This window comes from Dermacentor variabilis, chromosome 10 (assembly GCF_050947875.1).
Source record: "Dermacentor variabilis isolate Ectoservices chromosome 10, ASM5094787v1, whole genome shotgun sequence".
NCBI lineage: Eukaryota > Metazoa > Arthropoda > Arachnida > Ixodida > Ixodidae > Dermacentor > Dermacentor variabilis.
In genome coordinates, this window is record NC_134577.1 from 39,785,483 (window position 1) to 39,807,331 (window position 21,849).

The window sequence follows — 21,849 nt, forward strand, 5'->3', positions numbered from 1 at the left end:
CCTTTTCCAATAGGGCCCCATCTTATGTGCTTCTTATGGAGGAAACTCTGGAATGTTACGACTAGGCGCACCCAATTTGTAACAAGACTGCCATCAAAATTGGAGCCCACATTCATGAAACTTCTGTTGCGTAATTGTCATTCACGGTTGGCCATCTCCATGGCGATCATCTCACTATCAGTTCAGTTGCTCTTGTCTGAGTGCTCATCACTCATACAGCAGCCAATAAGTAAACGCTCACACACGAGGATTTTTATAAATGTGGGCCCTTGGGGGAGCAGGGTTGGTTCAGAACTACCACAACTCTCTCTCTGTGCTGGGGCTAAAGATGGTGTGTTCACTTTGGCACCGAGCTCATTGAAGAATGCCTCCATCGCAGCATGTGGGCACTTAGTCATGTGGTGTTCTCAAAACTTTGTGCTCTTTTTATTTTACACTGAATAATAATTAAAAAAAAGAATGTGTAAGCTTTACGTTAGAAACTCACTGGTCTGGTGTTTCTCTAGGCCCCACAAATGTCAACAGAGAAATTAATATTTAAGTTGACAATGAGCAAACTCGCAACCTTGCAAATTCATGGCACTTGACAGCATGTGAGGTATTTCTGTGTATAAAATTTATCCACCATGTATAATGGAGCATGTTATGGCGATATGCTGCGGCAATTTTGTCAATAGAGAGGGCATTTGTGCAGTCATTGTCGCATCAGATTCATGCCATCATCCAAACCAAGCCAGTGCATCTAATTCTCGTTTTTTTCCATGCTGGTTCAACTGGCACTGGAGAAAACCTGCGTAGACACTAGCACTGCATTCTCTTCTAGAGCAACTTTTAGATACCCTGTGACACTGGCATGGCCAGGGGGAGGAGAAGTTGAAGCGTTGAAACACCCCCCTTCCCACGGAACAAAGAGTTTCAGGAGGCCTGCTCAGAAAGAGCAACATGGATGAAAGAGAAAGGTTGAATGTGAAAGGAAGTCGAGGGCTAGTGGCAGTCTGAAGGGAGGGGGTGGGTGTCACGGGGGCTATTTCCTGTCCTGTGCACACACACCGAACACCTTCACCGTTCACCCAGAACAAATAAGCGAAAAGTGCGACTTACTACACGTCCGCATCAGCTTGTGTCTGATTGTGGAAAAAGTGACTACATTTGTTGGAAGAAAGAAAGATAACTTTGCTGGCCACACTGGTGATGGCCGACACATTGGCCAGAAAGGAGGGATGGTGCAATGAAGAGGGAACAGAGAAAGCGCAGAGTAGGGAGCAAGAAATTACAGAGGGCCTATTCACAGTAATCACAGTATTTAAAATGGTGAATATTAGTGCAATTTACTCATACATTTTGCCTCCTAGCTGTGCCGGGCACACACCAGCCAGGGGACATGAATATGCCCAAGATGACAGGCTGTCATATCTCGTAAGATTACAGAAACTTTCGGAGGCCTTAGCTTCATTCACGGCTGTTGTCGAGACGTTTTTGAAGTTAACACACAAGTTCAACCACGTCACTGCTCCCGTTAGGTTCGTATGCCAATGACAGGCACATAGTGATTGCACGAGCGAAGAGAAAGAAAAACTTTATTGTAGGGTATTATTGACAAGGATGCGAAGAACTATGTGAAGCAACCACACATATTTCTTTGCCGAAAGAATGATGACTTTGTCGTTTTCTGGAGAACGACGAGCCCTTGCTTTGTGCCTGTCACTGGTTGTGCACACAAAGTGCACTGCTAATGTGATTTTCCATGGATAGTAGTTGCTCAGCCTCACTTTATTGCTTGCAGAAATATGTGCTGCTTGCAAGCATGTTTTAGGTGTAAAACAGAAAGGCAATGAGAAAAATTTTTTGCAGCTGCTCCTCCTCCCCTCCCCTGAATCCAATGTTTAGGACCAACATCTTTATGACAGCACTCCTTGTGCCAGTTGCGTCACTTTCAGAGAGAAAAGTAGGAGAAAGGTGTTGCCCAGCACCTGTAGCAGACAGAACATTGCAGCCCCACCCCAGGCACGCCTCTACCCCATTCCGGATCGTGTTAATCATAACTGTTGAGGGTGGATCAGCGCTAAAAATTCCACAGACAGAGAAAGATTGGATGTGCGCGTGCTTAAAACTTTGGGGCATTGTTGCTCCCACGAAGCCTTCATGTCGTCGAAGGGCTTCTCATTTCTAGTTTGAGTGAATCGTCGACTGCGCTGCGTGGAACAAAGGCATTCAGAAAATTTTGCTACTTGCTTGTCTACAGGGATGTAAATGCTGCGCCAATTGCAGCATCTTGCGCCAAACCGTTCAGCTATGCCAACTTGTGCCAAAACATAACTTTGAATGAAGTCATTAAACTTTGTGGGATGTTCGTGTTCAGTGGCAGTCACACAGCCATGTGTTCGCTATCATTTAGCCCTACAAGTCAAGCTAAAGCAATCCATTTCAGCGTCCGCATCTTTGGAGTGAGGGTGTGTTTTTCACAGGAAAACGAAAATAACTTGGGCTATACAATGCATTGCGAATGCATTATATATGTCATCTGCGTCTGTGTAATATGCGGACCAGGTAGAGTTGATTTGAACTGGTGCTCTTTTTATGGGGCAGTCGGGAAACAAAGCCAAATTAACAAGTCATATGGGCTGTCGCTATACATATTAAGGCTGGCTTGTACGCCCTATTGGTTAATGGCAGACACCATGCTTGTAACGTTAATGTAACTTTGTAACGCATGTAACTTTGCGTACTCTACATTCTGCACAACCACACCATACAAAATCACACTTTTGCGGTCACAAAATGTGAGCTGAGGATGTAAAGTTTCAGTTTTAGTCTGCCATAGCGGCTGTATGGTGGTCGGAAGGAGTCTGAGAATATGCAAACGACAGAAATTGCATTCGCAGCAATGATGTTCACGATGCGACTTGTGCAGATTGAGTCCGAAAATTTTACGAAAGCATTGTTCGGCTTTTAAAATACCGGTTGCCATTTTACAATTGACTTTATAGGGCAGCCCTAATAATCGAGCTTGTGCGAGATATTGGTCGGTGACGTTGATCGCAAAGCCATTGAGCACTTTTCCCTTTATTCTTTTCATAAATGTCATAGTTATTCTTTTTCTTTCTTCTCGCTAAGTTATGTGGAATGCTGGCAAACATGTAATGACCAACAAAGTAACTTTGCATTTATTAAGTGCTACTTTGATATGCCAACTGAATGCCACTAAGAATTTTAAAAAATAACTGAGGGCATTACGAGACTGGCGTTCACTGTATGTTGATGGGTGCTGTTCATGGTTGTCGCAGTCAGTATTTCCTGTTCATTGTGCACAAATACGTCTAATTAGCTGACTTTATAAATTTACCTAATCGATGAAATGTCAATGAAAAAGTTGTGGAGAATGTTGAAACATGAGCGATAAGTGAATTTAAGTCAACCTAGGATTTGCATTATCCAATATCCTTTTCCAGTAAGTGAGGTAAATAAGGTTAGCTAATTAAACTTAAATATTAGTTGCTTGTGCACAAAGAAAAAAAAACTCATATTAACAAAAGCCTATCAACATAAATGGGTGCTGTTCGCATAAATCTCTTGGTTATTTCTCTTTTCTTGGCCACATTTAGTCGGCATGTTCAATATGTAACTTAATAGTCATTTCTGAGGAATGCAAATGGGTTTCTTTTGTTCTGTGGATGACATTTGTTCCCTTTAGTGAACTTTCCTGTATCTCGCGGGCTTCCACAGAACTGATTCACTGTAACCTAATAGTGTGTTGCAAAATCAAATAAAAAACATCTTTTGTGGTTTGTCTCTATTTCACTCATGTGAGCGTCACCTACCATGCTCCAAAACAAACAATTCCTGCTCCCAGAGCAGCTCCAAAACTCCCTTAACTGCTTCCATCCATGTGTTTAGGAAACACATAATAAGCCACTCCCCAACACCCTCTCCCTTTTTTCTTTCCCTTGCCTCTAACTTTCATTATGTAAATAATCTGCCTCATCAGTTAGCGAGTGGGATCAAATAATGATATGCATTGCGTAACGAGGACTATATAATACCATGATCGCAAGTTCTGTTCAAAAAATCTCTTCAAACAAGTCGGACAGCAGACATGTACAAGATTTGACGATACACATGAAAGGTGTCAAGAATGAAGGTGGTGAAAAATTATGGACATAGGGAGAGTGTCTCACCACTGCCCAATTCATTGACATCACACGGTTGTGGCCATTCACCTAGGTGAGGGTCACTTACCCTGTTGTGACACATGCTGCTCGCTCCTGAGAGCCCATCCCCCCCCCCCCAACATAATAAATAACAAATAACAATAACATAACAAATAATAATATGCATTGCATTACGGGGACTATATAATACCACGATTGCAAGTTCTCTTAAAAAATCTCTTAAACAAGTCGGACAGCAGGTCACCGAAAGTGAGTGAAACTTGCATTATATAATACTGTGAAAGTTCTAGTGCAAAGGTTCGTTCCTGTATTGCGAATGTAGAAGAATATAGCATGCCCGCAAGCCGAAAGCACGATTGAGTAATAGGAGAATTGCAAAATAGTACCCGCCCTCTTTCTTATGCAGTCATTTCTTTTCATAATTTCTTATGCAGTTTCTTACAGGGGCCCTGAACCACCCCTCGGGCTTGGTGAAAAATCATAGTCCGCAGGTAGCATACGCTGTTGTGAACATCTCAGCCAAGTTCTGCCGTCGTACGCGGTCCGTGGAGCTCGCAAGCGAAGCACGAAGTCACCATTTTCTCAAACGCTCTCGTTTCAAAAACCCCATGCTCGTCGCTCTTTTCTGTGTGCTTTATTTCGTCATAAAGCACACTCCAACACGCGGCTGCTATTGGTCACTGCGCTTGGCTGCACCGCGGCCACCGCCACGAGTGCAGGGGCTAAGTGCACTGCGGCTCTCTGAGGACAGCCGCGTTTGGCTTACGTTTAGCACAGCATAGGCACCAAATCGGAAATTTGAGCTGCGCACCACGGTGACGTCTCCGCCGTAGCCTTCGCAGTGCAAGGCATTCGAGGAGGAAGGAGAGCACAGCTGAGGCCCTGTTTGATTGCCGATAGCTCCGCTTATGCTGAACGCATTGAAGTACTTTTTGTGGCAAAGTGGTTCTGGAATAGGCTATCTTCACTTCAAATGTCTTTCTCCACTTCGATAAAAAGTGGTTCAGGTCCCCTTTAACAAAACGTCATTTTATGCATTGAAGCACAAAAGTAACTGAAGCGCCAATGCATTTCTCTGCGAAGCTCGGGATTTAATATATCGAAACTGGTGTCATCTGTGGGATCTCTCACATCGTACTCTTGGGACAAAGGAACGACAATACAGTAGTGCAAACAATCACAAGGGCATTTATTGCACCTTTCATAGATCAATGCCTGCTAGCCGAGTTGCTATCCACAAAACATGCCGATGGGCGCGCGACAAATCTAGAAGTCCGACTTACCGCGACCGCATAGCGAGCGAATATGTTCGCCCCATGCTGGATCCCAACGCCTGGTCGTTCGCGCGTACTGTTACGCGAATGGTGGCGCATTCCAAGGCGGCCACGCGAGACGGTCTCGCAGAAGCATGGGTTGGCGCATGCGCGGCACGGCACGTCCGTCCCGCTTGCTTCCCGAACCCAAAGAGAGAGCGCCTTCCGCTCCCGCACCCAAGTAACCCCGCCGGTAACAGCGCAACACTCGCGCCATCTCTCGCGCTGCGCTTCAACCACATCGACCGCCGCGGGCATCACGCAGGCCACGCGGCGAAGCGGGATTGCAGGAGATGGGGGAAAACGATATCTGGGGACGCGCGTGAGTCGCGCATCCCCACATCCCCACATCCCCCCAACCTTAAATCACTACATATTCCGGCAAAACATGTGACGCGGTCTAACATCAAACTGTGCTTCGCGAACAAGGTAGAACATTAAACAGTGGCCGCGCCGAGGAAATGTCCACGCTGTCCATAGCATGCGAGCCGACATTGTCCTTGGGTGCACCGCTGGCGTCCGCCGGTCACAGCAGCAGCTTTGCGGACTCGACGGCACGATCCCAGGTCAGGACTCCGGAGACGACGACGCAGTAGTCGGTACGAGCAAGCGTCGCTCGCGCCGACGCACCCTGCTGGCAAGAGCCGCCGTAGCTGTCAGTGACCGCCGGCTCTGTTGTCCGCCGCCGAGGGTTGTGAGCTGGATGCAAGAGGCCGCCGAAGTCGCTGCGCCGAACTGGCCACAGCATCACCATCGCCCGGGATGGCTCAATCGTAGTCCGGGGCAGCAGCGCAGACGATGTGCAGGTGACGGCAGACCAGGGGTGACTCCGTTCACACTGCGTACACTCAATACACTCGGCAAACACTAACGTAGTGCAAGGGAGAGGAAGGCTGCATGCGCATCACCCATGTGGTACGATGTTCAACTCGGCTAGCAAAGATCGGGCAGCTACTCAGATGTTAAGTTCACGTGAACGAATCTCGCTTCCTTGAGTCGAACGAGTAATTTCAATTCGTGCGAGGCTAAATAGAATGAGGGAAGCAAATTGCAACACCTCAACGCCACGGTTCACCAGGTTGTGTCCCTCCACGTGCGACAGGCAGCTTCGTAAAGCCTTAGGCCTAAAGCGTCGCTACCCTGACAACAACCGGCATCCAAAAACAACACCTAAAATGAGCGCAAAACGGCAGCCGCGAAGAGACGTCAGCTCTGTGAGGTGGTCCTACTCCGCTCGGTGCACACAGCATCCGAGTTGACGTCGCCCACCCTCCTAGACGGTGTCGGAGCGCCCGGTGCCAGGCCGCAATACCAGTCAGCCAAAGCCACCTAGAAAAAAATGTAAGGCCTCCGCATGCCGGTGTGACGTCACGCTAGTCGGATGGGCTGGACAGTCGACGCCGTCAGCGTCTCCACGCCTAGGTTTGTTGCGCTTGCAGTGTGTCTTTTTGCGGCGTCGCGGATACTATGGCATGAGAAAATTAGTGCTGTCCTTAAAGTGACAGCAACCTATAAATTCAGATGCTTCGTTTCCAAAGCAAGACACTTATAGCTGACGCAAAAAATAAGGGGGAGCCGCTGGTTCACCGCAGTCAACACCACCATAGAAAGCAGCATTCTTTCATACCTTATTGTGCTTGTGATGTTTGGTCGGGACTAAGACAAGCAAACTGCATGCTGCTTAGTCACTCAACTTTAGACAGAACGAAAGAAAGAGGAAAACTGCATATTGAAGACACAGAATATACTTTATTCACAAATGATAAGAACTGCATTCAGAAACAAACATTTTAAATCTTCCATATACAATTATCATTCTCACTCTTGCATTGCATAAAACAGTCCTCGCTAGACACACGAATATCGAGGTTAATTTTATTGTGAAAATTTTATCATTATAGGGTCACGCACAACTAATTCTCAAATAGAATAAGCTTCCGTCTTTGTTGTACCATTTCTTGTGGTTATTTTATTTCCACCCGCCTTGTTTGCAGGCCTTATTGGTCTTCATAAAACACTGAGATAATGGTGACAAGTAAGTAAAAAACGAGAGGCCTACTCTCAGTCCTAAAGGAAAACATGCAATTAATGTATTGCGGTAGCATGGAGAGTTCGAATCATAAACAGGTAGCACAATACACTCAAATAACATTTGAATTGGCCAAAATGCAGGGTTTAAATTTTGATAATGTAGGCAAATAAGTCCTAGCTACGCCACAGGTTTCTTTTTACAAGGGTTCTGTCAACACAAACATACGTAGATGTTCAACAAAACAGAGCTTCATGAATAAAAAATAAATAATGAGAAACATCTCAGGCCTTCAAGGTCTGCAATTTTCGGTCGTTCTTGGCGTTGCGTAATTTGTAGTTTTCTGTGTGGCACAAGTTGTTCAGCAGTGTATTCGCTGCAGCACTTACAACATGCCCCATTACCTCCTGTGCAGGATGACCGAATTCACACACATCGACATCCTCAAAGTCATGAAGGGTAGCGAACACAAGGCCGACAAGAGTATCTTTCTGCCTAGGAAGGCTGAAAAATCGTACGGCATATTCTGGTGTCCTGAGCTTGTCCAATATAATTTCAGTAGAGAGTACAGCATTAACTACAACTGCTCGTGGAAACTTCAGGCCACCCCTTGTCATCTTCGTGATTAATGCATTCTCAGGGTCATCTAGATCAACATCTTGCATCACAAGGCTTTCACTGCAAGATGCGCATGTCAGCTTTTTTAGAGCTGCATGGGCACAATAGCCGGCAACATAGGTTAGTGCCGGTAGCCTTGACATATTTTTCTCAATGTCGGAGTCGGTCACAGTGACTTGAAACTGGCCGTTTCCTGAATGTACACTTGTCTCCAACGTGTTCGCGCTCGGTGGTAGTAGAATGTCCAAATCTGGCAGGTCCAGAACCTTCTGCAAACGCAATTTGTTTTCAGATTCATATATCTGCCTTATAGACACATGGCAATTGGCACCAGACAATTGCCGGTACTTTCCAAAGCGATCCTCTAAGCTATCAGTTTGAAATTTGCCGAAAAGAACATACTCGAAATGAAGCTCTTTGAGAGAGTATATGGCAAGTTCGTGCAAGGCCTGGGTAGTGTGGCTGAAAGCTATGTGCGTTTCACGTGTCAAGCGGCCATTGTCATGTTCGAGGCTTCTCCAGTGATCAAGCCATTGAACTATTCTCTCTAAGAATTCTAGTTGAGGACATGACGATGAAACTATTGGACCTTGCAATTGATCTCGCAACCGCTGTCCTTTTCTTGGCGTCTTGACGTTAACAATGTTCCACCAAGTCAAAATTGTGTCGACATATTGAGAGGTTTCCTTTGCATGCTGGAACGTTGCAACACTGAGAGCAGCAACAGTAGATGAGTTAAAAATCTTTAAGACCAGTTTAACGTTCTGCCGTTCCATGTTTGAGGGGTTCAGTGCCTTCAAAGTGAGCGTTGGTGCTAGCTTCAAGAGCTCATGCTTTTCAGCTTCGTGCAGCTGGCATAATACCTTGAAAGATGCTGTATCTTTGGTTCAGCCTCATCACTCTTCGGTTCAGGAAAGTACATGCATTTGCCAATATTTCTTTGATTCAGCCAGTTATTTCTTATACACTTTATATGTGAACTGGGTCCCCCACAAAAAACAGGGGTCGTGATGGGTCAGCAGGATGCTGGTAAACAATGCTGCCACTTGCCGGCTTAGCGAAGTAGGACATGGCTTTTCTGTTTATGGAGTTATTGTCCGAGATCACTGCGATTATTCTAAAACCAGATGCCTCTAGATCAAGAACAATCTTCCGAAGGAAGTCGTGCAGCGCCTGAGCATCGATTTGTGCCACAGGAAGGATGTGTACAACATCCTTGTTTGAAGAAAGCAGGCTCTGTATCATAAATACGTGGGCAGTTTTTGCTGCAGTCGATGAATTTACCGCAGCACCAGTAACCAACCCAGCTTTGTAATCAAAAAATGATTGAAGGTGAATCTCATCAATCATAACGTTACAGTCATTTCATGCTCTTTATATGTGCTTACAATACGCTTTGCATAGGAAAGAAAGCTACATTCTTGCTGCTCCGTTTCAGGACGTACATCGTACGATGAACACAGTCTTCTGATCGTATCAGGATGCGGCATCTTAAGCTTCATCGAACTTCTCAGGAATCTATATGCATGAGGTGAAATTGTGAACAAAAGGCTAGCAAAAACCAATAAATCGGGGGGATATCGGCCAGCATCATTCAAAACAAGATCAACTTGACTCTTCAAGAATTTAAGCACTTCCAAATGCCATTCTTGCAACTCGCATGCGAAATGTTTTCCACTTACTTCCTCTAGCAATGTCAAAACCAATGTCAGTAGATGACGGGCCTTTTCAGAACGCTCAGTGCTGATATCTTACGTGTCTGTTCGATCATGTGTAACACACTTTTCAAATCTCTCAAGTCACACAGCTTTTCAGGAACTAAAACATCACCACACTTCCTCACACCCGTTTCACCAAAAAATACTTCGACGCGCAGGTCTGTGGACACGATCACCGAAGTACGGACTGCAGGAGCAGATTGAAGTGACAAGTCCAAAAAGAAAACCTTGGAGCCCTTGTGCAAAACTGTCCAGAAGTCCGAACACTGAAAGCTTGGCAAGGCCTTCAGCAAGTCCGCAAAGCTACCAACCAGATTTTTGGCGTCCTCTTCTGCTTGGGTTTGCTGAGAAAGCATTATTGCTTTTTGCAAATATGTGGCTTCCAAGCGCGCTCTTTTGGCAGCCGGCGCTTCTCGAACGCACACTTGCGGACGCGATAAATAGGCAGGGCAAGTGGGAAACAAGCTCGGAACTGCAGTTTTCTTCAGACGGATGTTTTTCATGGCAACTTCGACCACTTTTCCTGTCTTGACGTCCGTGTAAGATGTCGTCTTCAAGTAATCCGATGGCAAGAAATGCTTTTCACAGAGCTGAAAAAAAAAATAATAAGCCGTTACAGGTATGAAGCTCGACGAAAATGTTGAATTTACAAGCGCGTCGACAGGTGCAGAGGCCCATCTATTGTGCACGCGTGCACGAATGCATTGCGCACTATCCTGACGAAACCTATTCGTCTGGAAACCCAGAATAACAATAGAGAGAAGAAATACTTACCACTGTGTACTTCGTTGGCGAGAAGTCCTTCCGAGGAACTGCTCTCGTCCATGCTTCCCGAGTGGCTCGGTCAGATGGGAACTTGTGCACTCGGACACTTTGTCCTCCGTCATAATTGGACTTGCAGTTTGGTGCGCAACAACAGCCAAGCATCGTTGCGCTTCCGTGTACGACGAACCACGCACAATCGAAGAAAAGCAATCGCGTTTACGGTGCAGCATGCCCCACCAAAGCCACCAAGCAAATGCTCTACGCGTCGCCGCTCTAGCGTTGAAGCCACGGAGAAAATTTGTTTTCAGAACGCGCGCCGCGTTCTAGAAACGCAGCGCTCCCCCATCCACCGCTACCATCCGACTCTCGTGACGTATTGACAGGGGAGAGGAGGTGATGCGGTGGCCTTACATTTTTTTCTAGGTGGCTTTGAGTCAGCCCGTAGTGGCACCCGTGGCCCGCGGCCACCGGCTCCCAGAGCCGCGACTTCATCCGAATCAAAGAGATAGAAGAAGCTGTTTACATAAGAAATTCGGACCACCCACGAGGCTTCCGTACTCACTCGCTTCAGGCTTGCCACTGCTCCGCCTCGCCCTCCCAGGATGCAGACCACGCGTGGCTCTCGTACTGACGAATGTGATTAAAAAAAACACTTGCGAAAAGGCTTAGCATGTTGACATGTTCAAACACACTACAGCCACCATCACCTCGCTCAAGAAAGCACGCCGCCGACGCTAGGCCTACGCTTCGGTTCAAACAAAGGTCTCGAACGAAGCAAAACTATTAAAACTATCGTCCGATGCCCCAAGAGTCCCACGTTGGGCAGCCAGATGTGGGCTTCTCCTCCCGTACTCTTGGGACAAAGGAACGACAACACAGTAGTGCAAACAATCACAAGGGCATTTATTGCACCTTTTATTGATCAATGCCTGCTAGCCGAGTTGCTATCCACAAAACATGCCGATGGGCGCGCGACAAATCTAGAAGTCCGATTTACCGCGACCGCATAGCGAGCGAATATGTTCGTCCCATGCTGGATCCCAACGCCTGGTCGTTCGCGCGTACTGTCACGCGAATGGTGGCGCATTCCAAGGCGGCCACGCGAGACGGTCTCGCAGAAGCATGCATGGGTTGCCGCACGCGCGGCACGTCCGTCCCGCTTGCTTCCCGAACCCAAAGAGAGAGCGCCTTCCGCTCCCGCACCCAAGTAACCCCGCCGGTAACAGCGCAACACTCGCGCCATCTCTCGCGCTGCGCTTCAACCACATCGACCGCCGCGGGCATCACGCAGGCCACGCGGCGAAGCGGGATTGCAGGAGATGGGGGAAAACAAGATATCTTGCGCGTGAGTCGCGCATCCCCACACATCCTGAGAATTCGTTTCAAGTGAATCCACCTTACAAACTCCATGGCTATAATTTCTAAATTGCAATATGGGCCATACGATAAATAGCTGAAAACTTCATTAGTGAATATTTGTTAATTAGTTGATTATGTATTTTATTCTCTTATGCAATGTTTGCTTCACTCATTAGACCAGCTCATGAGCTATAATTGTGAAATCTGCCACAGGCAACCCTTTAATATTTTTTAAAGTGTTCGCCGAAACACCAGTACACAGGGGGTTTTACTTGAACCAAGGATATTAAAAAAGTGGTTAGCCACAGTGGAATGAAACCAATGGCATATGGTTTGCCGTCATGTGGAGCTCCTTAGGGCATTTTTTATGTTCAACTCAATTAGTAAATTTACTTAGATGAATTATGAAAAATTTTTAATATTCAAAAGTGTGGCAGTTTGGGCATGTTGGTATGTCATGACTGTTTTAGGCTTGTAGCGCAGCTCAGAAAGAGCAAAAAAGGAAGGAGGTAGGGGTAATCAAAGGAAACGGAAAACATAGTGAGCGCTAATTTATATTCACTTTATATATTCACTTTAGGGCCAGCTGCGTTTCGTTGCGTTGTAGAGGGGATTCATAAACGACCGATCCAAATTTTTGTGGCAATGTACTATGCGGCGTGATGATTTTTTTTTTTTCGGTTAGAGAAAGCCTGCAAAATATAAAATAAAACTATGTGACTGCGCTCCTGCGCTGTTGTATTGCAGCGCTCTCAACCCTGCTTTTTGCGAAAAAACTGTGTGCGCGGACCATGGCAAAGTCAGCAGCCACGGCTCTAGGCATCAACTTCACAGAGCGTCAGCATTTTTGGCGGTGGCACACGGAAAGGAAGCGCTGTCGTTCCTCATCAGCGATAAGCTCTACGCAGGGTTGAGAGCGCAGCAATACGATAGTGCACAAGCGCATTCACAGGGTTTTATTGCATATTTCACGGGCTTCCTTTAAACCCATAAAAAAATCACCACGCAGGATGTACGTTGCCACGAAAGCTTGGATCGGCCGTTTCTGGAACCCCCTCAGTGAAACACACTTGGCCCCAAAGTGAATATTAAACATTTTCACATAATTGATCTGAGTTAATGATGTAATTAAGCGGAATATAAAAAATGCTCTAAGGAGTGCCACATGATGGCAAACCATATGCCATTGGTTTCATTCAGCTGCCGCTAGCTACTTTTTTCAGATCCTTGGTTCAAGTCGTGTGAAACACCCTGTATATAACTTCAAGGTGGAGGTATCTGTGGTTTCCGCAAGGTTGTAATTGAAAAGTTCATGCACTTCTTGAAAAACAACTGTTTTTTGTCGATGTTTCGGCTTAAGACCAACCTTTCTCAATACAGGTGAAGCTGTTCAATGTTAAGAATACATTAATCTGCTTGTCTCGAGAAAGGTCGGTCTCCAGCCAAAACATTGGCAATAACCATTGCTTTTCAAGAAGTGCATCAACTTTTGAATTATGTATGTATTGAGAGAGAGAGGGAGATGGGGCGAATTTCCAGGGTGAATTTCAGTGGCATAGCCAGAAATAAATTTCTGGCCGTGCCACTACCTTGCGATTTATAGGCCATCCTTAAAAGTTTATACACAGGATCTGAGAGTAAGTTGAATACAATTGACACTCCTTACAGCGAACTGTAATAATGTAGCTGTAAAGGTTCATTATATCCAAAGTAAGTGCTATCCAAAATTAGGGCCGCGTTATGTTGTAAAGTGTCAAAACATTTGCATAGATCACTGTTTTTCCCGAAGGCTAGAATGAAACTGATGGAAGCATTGAAGTTGAAATAAATAGATAAATAACGGATAGGCAGGAATGACAGTGAATGAGAACTGCCATTTGAGGCAAGTTTAACTTCAAGCTAGCGTTTGGCTGCTGCTACACTGCATGCGAGACGGCTCAACTTCATCATGCGTTGCACACTCTGGATGCTGCCAATAGCAGCCTATTGTTGTTGTTTTTTGTGTGCAAATCGTTGCAATCAGAAAATCAGAAATAAAAAATTATCATAATGATGCATTTTGCGATCATCGGTCATTGCCTTTGAGGGGCCGCATGGCTTTGAAGCTAAGCTAGTTAGGCCCAGTGGCACCCTTGTCACTTGCTCATCACTGAGCGAACAGTGATGTATGGCGATAAGCCACTAGCATCATTGACGCGAGAAGTCTTTGTTGGCTGTTGCAGGAAGCTTGCCGCTAGTGTGTTCACTTCTTAAGAAAAAATGCATTTTTGCACATTCTGTGAGTGGCTGGAAATAGTTGTGTGCGATTCACTGCTGATGCATGCATTGCTGCAGCAGAGTACTTTGTATTTACGCCATCTAGGCAAAATTTTCCCCATTATTTGTCCGTTGTACCTGATTGTCTTTTGTAGCCAGGTCCATGAAAAGCGGAATTTCTTGCACTGATAATATGGGAAACCAAACCAAGTGAGAAAAATTGGTTGTCATATTTGAAAGTAGGTCGCATTTGGATTCGTTGTAAAGGGCGTGAACTGTACTGCCACAGCATTGGAACGCAACTTGGATTTCTTGCCTGTACCAGTATATTCAAACAACATAATGGTGTCTGGTTTTACTGGCTACAGTCACAAACTGCTCAGAAATTCCATGTTTTGTCAGATCCCAGGGTCTGTAAACTTTTACAGTTCACTGCACTTATTTATTCACACAAAAACTGTTGGACTGCTAGATTTTAACAATGTACTGTCGCTTTGTCCTCAGGTTTGCCAGAAGTTAGGCATTGTGGACGAGCCGTCGGCCATCCAAATTCGCTACGCAGGCTATAAAGGCATGTTGTGCTTGAATCCGTACCTGGATGGTGACAAGCTTGTGTTGCGGGAAAGCATGCGCAAGTTTCCCTGCTCCACTTCTGAAGTTCTCGAGGTGATCAAAGTCTCAGCCCCCCGTGAGTCATCATTTCTCACTACTATTGGACTGCTCATTGACTCATCTCCCTAACGTGGATTAGCAAGAACAAGTGGATATATTACAAAAATCTGGTGCAAGATATGACATAGAAATGGAGGAAAGAGACAGGATGAGTATTACGTCTAAGCAGAGGGGTAGATTCAAGGCCAACTGCCACGAAATTTCATTTTGGCTAAATTGGTAACAAATGAGCAGCATATTGACACACATACTGGTAAAGGATTAGGACTTTGAAAGTGACTCCAACCAAATAAGTGAATTTTATTAGCCCGACGTTTCAGAGCCCATTTGGCTCCTTCTTCAGGGGGTAGTCTTCTGGGGTGGCGGTGTGCAGCTTTTAAAAGGTCCTTCGTAAAAAAGGAGGGGAGAGCGCGGAAGATCGGGAGGCACTTGACTGGGGACCTTTTCTTTACAGACGGCAAGGGGCGAAAGGGTGGGAGGGTGGCAGCGGTGCTGGTTACCTGGGATGAGTGATGCTGGGGGCCGCTTGACCCACGGGAATGCTGTTGAAGCGGGGAGAGGGGGGGAGCGCACATGTTTTGGTGTTGGTGACCTAAAGTGGGAATCTATCTGGCTGGGCATTCTCATGCCCAGCCAGATATGTCATGTCGGCCGGTCATGTTGCCAAGGCCATGGATATACCCAGAGGGTAGGTTGGCCTTCACATGGTTTATATTACCCACTGTATTCTGAATGTGCCACGACTCCAGTAGCAGCCTTTTTCGCGAGTTCGCCTCTATTTTCAGGACTTGGGTGTCTTAAAACCAATTTTGTGGTCAGTGTTATCAGAATGTTCGGTGACGGCACTGCATACTCGGTCGAATGTTCTGACATCATTCTCATGTTGTCTGATTCTTTTATATTTTGGTTTCCCCGATGTACGTCGCCAGACAGTCTGCACAGCTGATCTTGTAGATGATGCCTTGAACTTTTTCTTTTGGGGCACAGTCTTTTGGTTTAGGGAGGAGGATATTAAAAGTTTTTATCGATTTGTGCATGACTTTGAGGCCTTCTTTTTTCAATATTTGGCTGAAAGCTTCGCTGGTACCATTGACATATGGGATGGACACTCACTTCCGGGCTATGGGGAAAGTGAACAGTTGAAGGTCCCATAGTTTGTTTCTTCTTTTTTGTTTTTGGGTGGTTTTTTGAATGAAGGCCTTTGTGTAGCCATTCCTTCTAAGTTCGTTGAGAACTGTTCTCCTTTCTTTCTTTTGGTCTGATTCCCACGAGCAATGAGTTTCGGTTCTTTTGAACAAAGAATTTACAACAGGCACCTCGTGGTTTGCCGGCAGATCTTGTCTACAGCCAAGGAGGTTCTGCCGTCTTCTCGAGCTGTACCTGTCAAATACCTACTTCACCTTCCGAGGCAGCTACTACAGGCAGGTGAAAGGAACTCCCATGAGGCCTCAATTTCTGTTACCATGGCTAACTTGACTATGGACAATATTGAGGAAAGAGTTCCGAGTACCTTTCCCCAAAGCCAAAAGTTTTCCTCGGGTACATGGACGATTGCTTCTGCATCGCAAAGACGAGGCATTTTGAAAACCTGCAGAGCCACTTAAATTCCACAGACCCGGATATACAGTTCACGTATGGGCACAAACAGAATGGATCACTCCCATTCCTAAATTTACAAGTTACACAAACAGATGGCATTCTAAAATTTTCAGTTTGCCGCAAGCCAGCCCACACAGTCTGCTACCTTCACTTCAAATCCAACCATCTAGCAAACTACAAGGTGTCTGTTGTGAAGTCTTTATTCAAAAGAGCCGAAACTCATCGCTCATTGGTGTCAGATCAAAAGAAATAAAGGAGAATGGTTCTCAACTAACTTAAAAGAAATGGCTACACAAAGGACTTCACTCAAAAGCCGACCCGACAAAAAAAAAGAAACTATGGGACCTTCAACCGTTGACTTCCCCCTAGCCCGGAAACTTGTGTCCATCCCATATGTAAAAGGTGCCAGTGAAGCTCTCAGCTGAATATTGAAAAAAGAAGGCCTCAAAGTAGCGCATAAACTGATAAACACTTTGAATATCCTCCTCCCTAAACCAAAAGACCAAAAGAAGAAGCTCAAGCCGTCGTCTGTAAAATCAGCTGTTCCGACTGTCCGGTGACATACACAGGGGAAACCAAAAATCTAAAAGAAAGAATCAGACAACATGAGAATGACGTCTGAACATTCAGCCAAATACACAGCGCCATCGCCAGACATTCTGAAGGCGCCGACCACAAAATTGCTTTCCAAGAAACCCAAATCCTTCAAACAGAGATGAACTCTTGAAAAAGGCTGCTACTGGAGTCATGACTCAGAATACACCGGGTAATATGAACTGCGTGAAAGGCAACCTACCCTCTGCGTACATCCATGGCCTTGGCGACATGACGAAAGAAAGGAAAAAGGATGTCCAGCCAGGTAGATCCCTGTTCTAGGTCACCAGCACCAAAACGTATTCGCTACTCCTCCCCCCCCCCCCCCCCACTGTCCCACTTCAATGGCATTCCCGTGGGTCAAGCTGCCCCCAGCCGACCAGCACTGCCGCAGCCCTGCCGCCATTTTGGCCCTTGCTGTCTGTTAAGAAAAGGTTCCCGCTCAAGTGTCTCCTGACCTTTTGCGCTCTCCCCTCCTTTTTTACGAAGGACCTTTTAAACGCTGCACACCGCCACCCCCGAAGAATACCCCCTGAAGAAGGAGCCGAATGGATTCTGAAATGTCAGGCTAATAAAATTCACTTTTGTTCGAGTCACTCTCAAACTTCAAATCAATTTTCCCAACCAGACAGGTAATTCTGTCAATGTTTAGCTTCAAGTACATACTTATAAAGTATTATTCTTTCCTATTCTTTCCAAACTCTGTTTTTGGAAATTTGAGAGTAAATAGTATATTACTAGAAGAGATACTGAAGGCCATACTTCCATTTTTTTTTTAATTTTGCACTTGTACATTGTTGTGTTATGAATTTCAAGGTATTTTTTGCTATGTGAGCAGTTGTTGTGCAGTGATGATGTAGTCTTTGGCACATTTGAATACAATGTAGTCCATCCTTGCCACCAAAAAGTTAAGAGGCCATCAAAACCTATGGCATCACAGTGAGATGGTGCAGGAACTTCAAGGCAGCATTGCCACTTGCCTTTCATTGTTGTATCTTTTCTGGCTTATCAGGCCCGTTCTTGCTGTGAGAGTGCCCCCCCCCTTTTTTTTACATTGTAGGAGAGTAGTCTTTTAATACAGCTGAACCTTTTTTTTTCTGTAGTGTCTCTAAACTTTCTTGTTAACAGACTTAGTGTGCTGCTCAGTAGGATAGAAGTCTTTTGTGATTAGATAAAAGTACTATATCTTGTGTAGTGTGACCTGGCACTTGAAGAAAGTGCGATCTCACCAAGTTTGATGCTGTGTTAGGAACCAGAAGAAGTTTACTCCGAGACATTCCTCCATAGTAAATGCGAACTTTCGTGCATTCAGACGAATCAAATTGCATCATAAAAAGAAAAAGAAAGAATGTGCAAAAAAAAAAAAGGAAAGGAATTTTTGTGTGCCTTTCGTTCAAGCGAGTGTCCGCGTTCTCTGGTCTCCGTAGGCACAGTCACCCTTAACCGACCACTGATCACAATCTTGGAACAGCTTGGTGTTCCTGGGCATGCCTTCGTGAACCTCCAGCAAAACATGGTGCTTCAGCTTGCCGACGCACTGGTCTGTGAGGACATTGCACTGGACATTCTCAGCAGCTATGTGGAAGTGCCATTCTTCTTCCGACAGCTTAAGAGCAGGGGCTTTCTGCTGACACAGCATCCCTTTGTGCGCTTGCTTCTCTGCACCGTCTACAAGAGTGCTATGGGTAAGTTTTCATAAAACAGCTTTTCACTTTATAGCCTGCTTAGCATGGTAGATCTGTGTTTAGTTAAGGCGGTCATATACCAAATGATTTCCTTAACACTGCGCAAACAATTACATAGAGAAGACAGGAAGAGCAACAATATTAGCACTGTTCATGTGGCTTTGAGGGCGTTTTTTGTATCTCTTCTCGGTGTCATTTCTTTGTGCTGTACTTCTAAATATACGAAGTGTCTAAGCAATGGGCTTAAGCGACTATAAAATGCAGAATAATGTAGATTAAGTGACGATTTTTTCTCTGCATGTCATTCATAATTGATGATAGTGAATGTTAGGACAAAACTCGCCAATTGATAAAATAATTAACTACATATACTAGTTAGTTCTGACTCAACAATTTTAGGGGACACATAATTGAAGCTAGCTGTTTCTAGCACCAGTTTCGAGACATAAGCCCTCAATATCTGCTGTAGAATGCATTGCTGTTCTAGGTAACACTCATCAGCACTGCATTTTTACCAGCCTTTTAATATAAAGCAGGATTGCCTGATGCGACGTCACATCTTGTGCAGATGGTGCAATATATGTAGACATACACTCCCCTGCACCACTGCAGCGCTAACTGCAACCTATGCCTCCGTACTTCAAAAATCTTTTCCTTATAGCTTGCAAAAGCAAATTTTGAAGGTGTCTAAGTGGCTTATTAGTAAATGATGAACATCTGATGATGGCAGACAACATACGATGACAACTGAGATTGGCAGTCACGGGCGCAGAGAGATAGCTCATGCGGCAAACATATGCATGCATGCATATACATGTGCGAAGCAACCCAGAAAAATGCTATAGTCATGGCAGAGAGATCAGGAGAGGGATCATCCTTGTGCGTAATTGTAAATAACGCAAAGCATTTGTGAAGAAAAACCATTTCAGACATACATGCACGCTATCAACTGAAACTTTATTGAATCTACGCACATGCTTCTACATACAAGCCATGGTCACATTCTTTTTGCCACACGCAAACACTGCAGGAAAGCCACCAGGAGAAAGAAAATAACCAATCGAAATAATGGTAACCAATGCGAAGAACCAAGATTAGCATAATCTCCTAGCTCCAAGGTTTTAAAAGAAAATCTTCTCTTCTAAAAAGCACTTCTAGAGGGACACAGATAAAGCATTGATAAAAAAGATCTGACGTCCACTGCATGTGGAATGCCTCAGCAACCTCTCTCATGGACTGATCCCTGTGCTTCATTAAGGCCTTGGTATCATTGAACACAGGAGTACAGGTGCACTTGCGATAATGAATGCGACAACGCATTTGGTCTTGTTCCTTCTGACGTTTGTATTGCGTCATTGTGTATCCAAACCAACTCTCTTAGTTCTCTATATTCTTATGGATCATCCTTGTACTTTCGCTTCCAAAGAAACTGCTCGCCATTGCACTTTGAATACAGACAAGTTTTGCTTTGTACACTGATTTTGAGAACACTACCAAAGGTTGAATGGGGAATTCATACAATAAGGAAGAAGACTGTGAATTGGTAAAGGCAACTGGCAGGTGCATTCTTGGCGTTTAACGGACTGTGGAGCAGTGACGGTTCCAGAGTTCCACTATTGCACTTTGGAATTTGGGGATTTGAGCACTGTATTACTGTCATGTTGTGTTGATGGGGTAGAACAAGGCAGTGCCAAAACTGTGAGGCAGTAATCTAACTCTTTATTGGCTGAACTTGTGCCTAGAAAAACTAGTCACACTCAAATACAATGACAAAGGCGAGCACAGTTGTCAGATGTTGAAATCTAATATGTGTGCCAAGTGTGCTGTATGCATAAGTCATCATACGTAATCTGACCGGATGGAGAATCTTTAGGATCATCGACAACATTCTGGAAATTTCAGATACATGGAGGCATGCATTGCACCGAGCAATAAATTTGCAACAGTGGTCAAGACGATGCAAAACAGTCACTGAAAAAAAGATAAACGATGTATGTGTCTCAGTAATTGCCAGCATACTTGACACGTGTCAAAGCACATGTGTCCATAAGAATGTGTGCAGAGCTGGAGTTCACAATGGGTCACACTACAAATCACGTTACATATTGTGTGGTCACAGTGGGAGCAAATTCTTGTCTTCTAGATTTAGAGGTTACTATCTAAAGGCTAAAAGAAGCGATGTATCCTAAATTTCAGATGGCCTGCGTACTAAGACTCGCATTGCGGTAGCGAGCGGGGCTGGTCGCAACATGCTGGGCGTCATGGACGAGACCGGCCGACTTCAGTACGGCCAGGTTTTCGTTCAGTACACTGAGCTGGGTACTGAGAGCAAGGCAACTCATGTTCTCACAGGTGAGCTGCTCCTTGTTTCAAAGCGCGAAGAGATGAAATGTGTATGCAATGTCGAAGCAATCTGACAGGCACTGTCACATCGGGATGTGGAGCTACAAGATGCATGTGACATCATGAAAGCAATTAGCATAGGTTTTCATTCTTGCCCGATTGCAAGCACTGTCATGGTTATAACTAAATTTGAAATATTGAATAACATTATGTTGAAGTGCAGTATCACCTCTTTATTGATGTGTTGCATTGGATCGCCAACTTTACAAACAGTATTTAAGTAAGTGGCAACTTACTACTTAGAGTTGCCAAACTGCCTCCCATTCTTCACATGTACCAGCTGAGCCAGGCCAGGCTTACACCTGGCAGTGGCAGCAGCGTAGATCAGCTAGTGTGCTTGAAGACTGGTAGGTTGTCGGTACGGTTGAAGCGAGCACTCTGAAGCAAATGTGCGGTGTAAGTGTTCACGCTAGAAAGTGTGAACAGGCATTGATGGGAGCTGATGGTTCACCACTATTGGTTCACTTCCGTGAGAAGTTCTAGTAGCAAGTGAGTATTTCTACCCAGCCAAAACCCAGTCAGCATGCCAGTCGACGGATATCAGTCTGTCGGTCCCTTCAAAGACCAGGTTGTCATCGACAAAGCATGTGCATGTGAAGTGCAGTCAAGCCTAGTTCTTACAAACCTACTTATGCGCAAGAAATAGTTTTATGTGTTGGGTAGCTTGAT

General features: G+C 45.2%; 2 protein-coding genes across 2 annotated transcripts in view; one reads left to right on the forward strand and one right to left on the reverse strand.

Moving 5' to 3' along the window:
* Window positions 1-21,849, forward strand: part of LOC142560368 (uncharacterized) — a 43,792-nt gene that overhangs the window by 3,367 nt on the left and 18,576 nt on the right. The window contains exons 3-5 of the mRNA XM_075672414.1: window positions 14,732-14,915; window positions 18,520-18,777; window positions 20,974-21,129. Of these exons, the coding sequence (XP_075528529.1) occupies window positions 14,732-14,915; window positions 18,520-18,777; window positions 20,974-21,129 (598 nt within the window). The remainder of the gene's footprint in view (window positions 1-14,731; window positions 14,916-18,519; window positions 18,778-20,973; window positions 21,130-21,849) is intronic.
* Window positions 7,212-10,929, reverse strand: LOC142560367 (uncharacterized). The gene is made up of 2 exons (XM_075672413.1): window positions 10,622-10,929; window positions 7,212-10,437 (listed from the first exon to the last, which is right to left on the reverse strand). The coding sequence occupies exons 1-2, from the start codon at window positions 10,772-10,774 to the stop codon at window positions 9,838-9,840; spliced, it is 753 nt and encodes a 250-aa protein (XP_075528528.1). The 5' UTR covers window positions 10,775-10,929; the 3' UTR covers window positions 7,212-9,837.

Excerpts from the sequence above, each read along its gene's own strand:
- LOC142560367 (XM_075672413.1), bottom strand. The coding sequence starts at position 10,774 with ATGCTTGGCTGTTGTTGCGCACCAAACTGCAAGTCCAATTATGACGGA. Across the intron at positions 10,438-10,621 it reads CGCCAACGAAGTACACAGTG|CTCTGTGAAAAGCATTTCTT; the intron begins GTAAGTATTTCT and ends TTTTTTTTTCAG.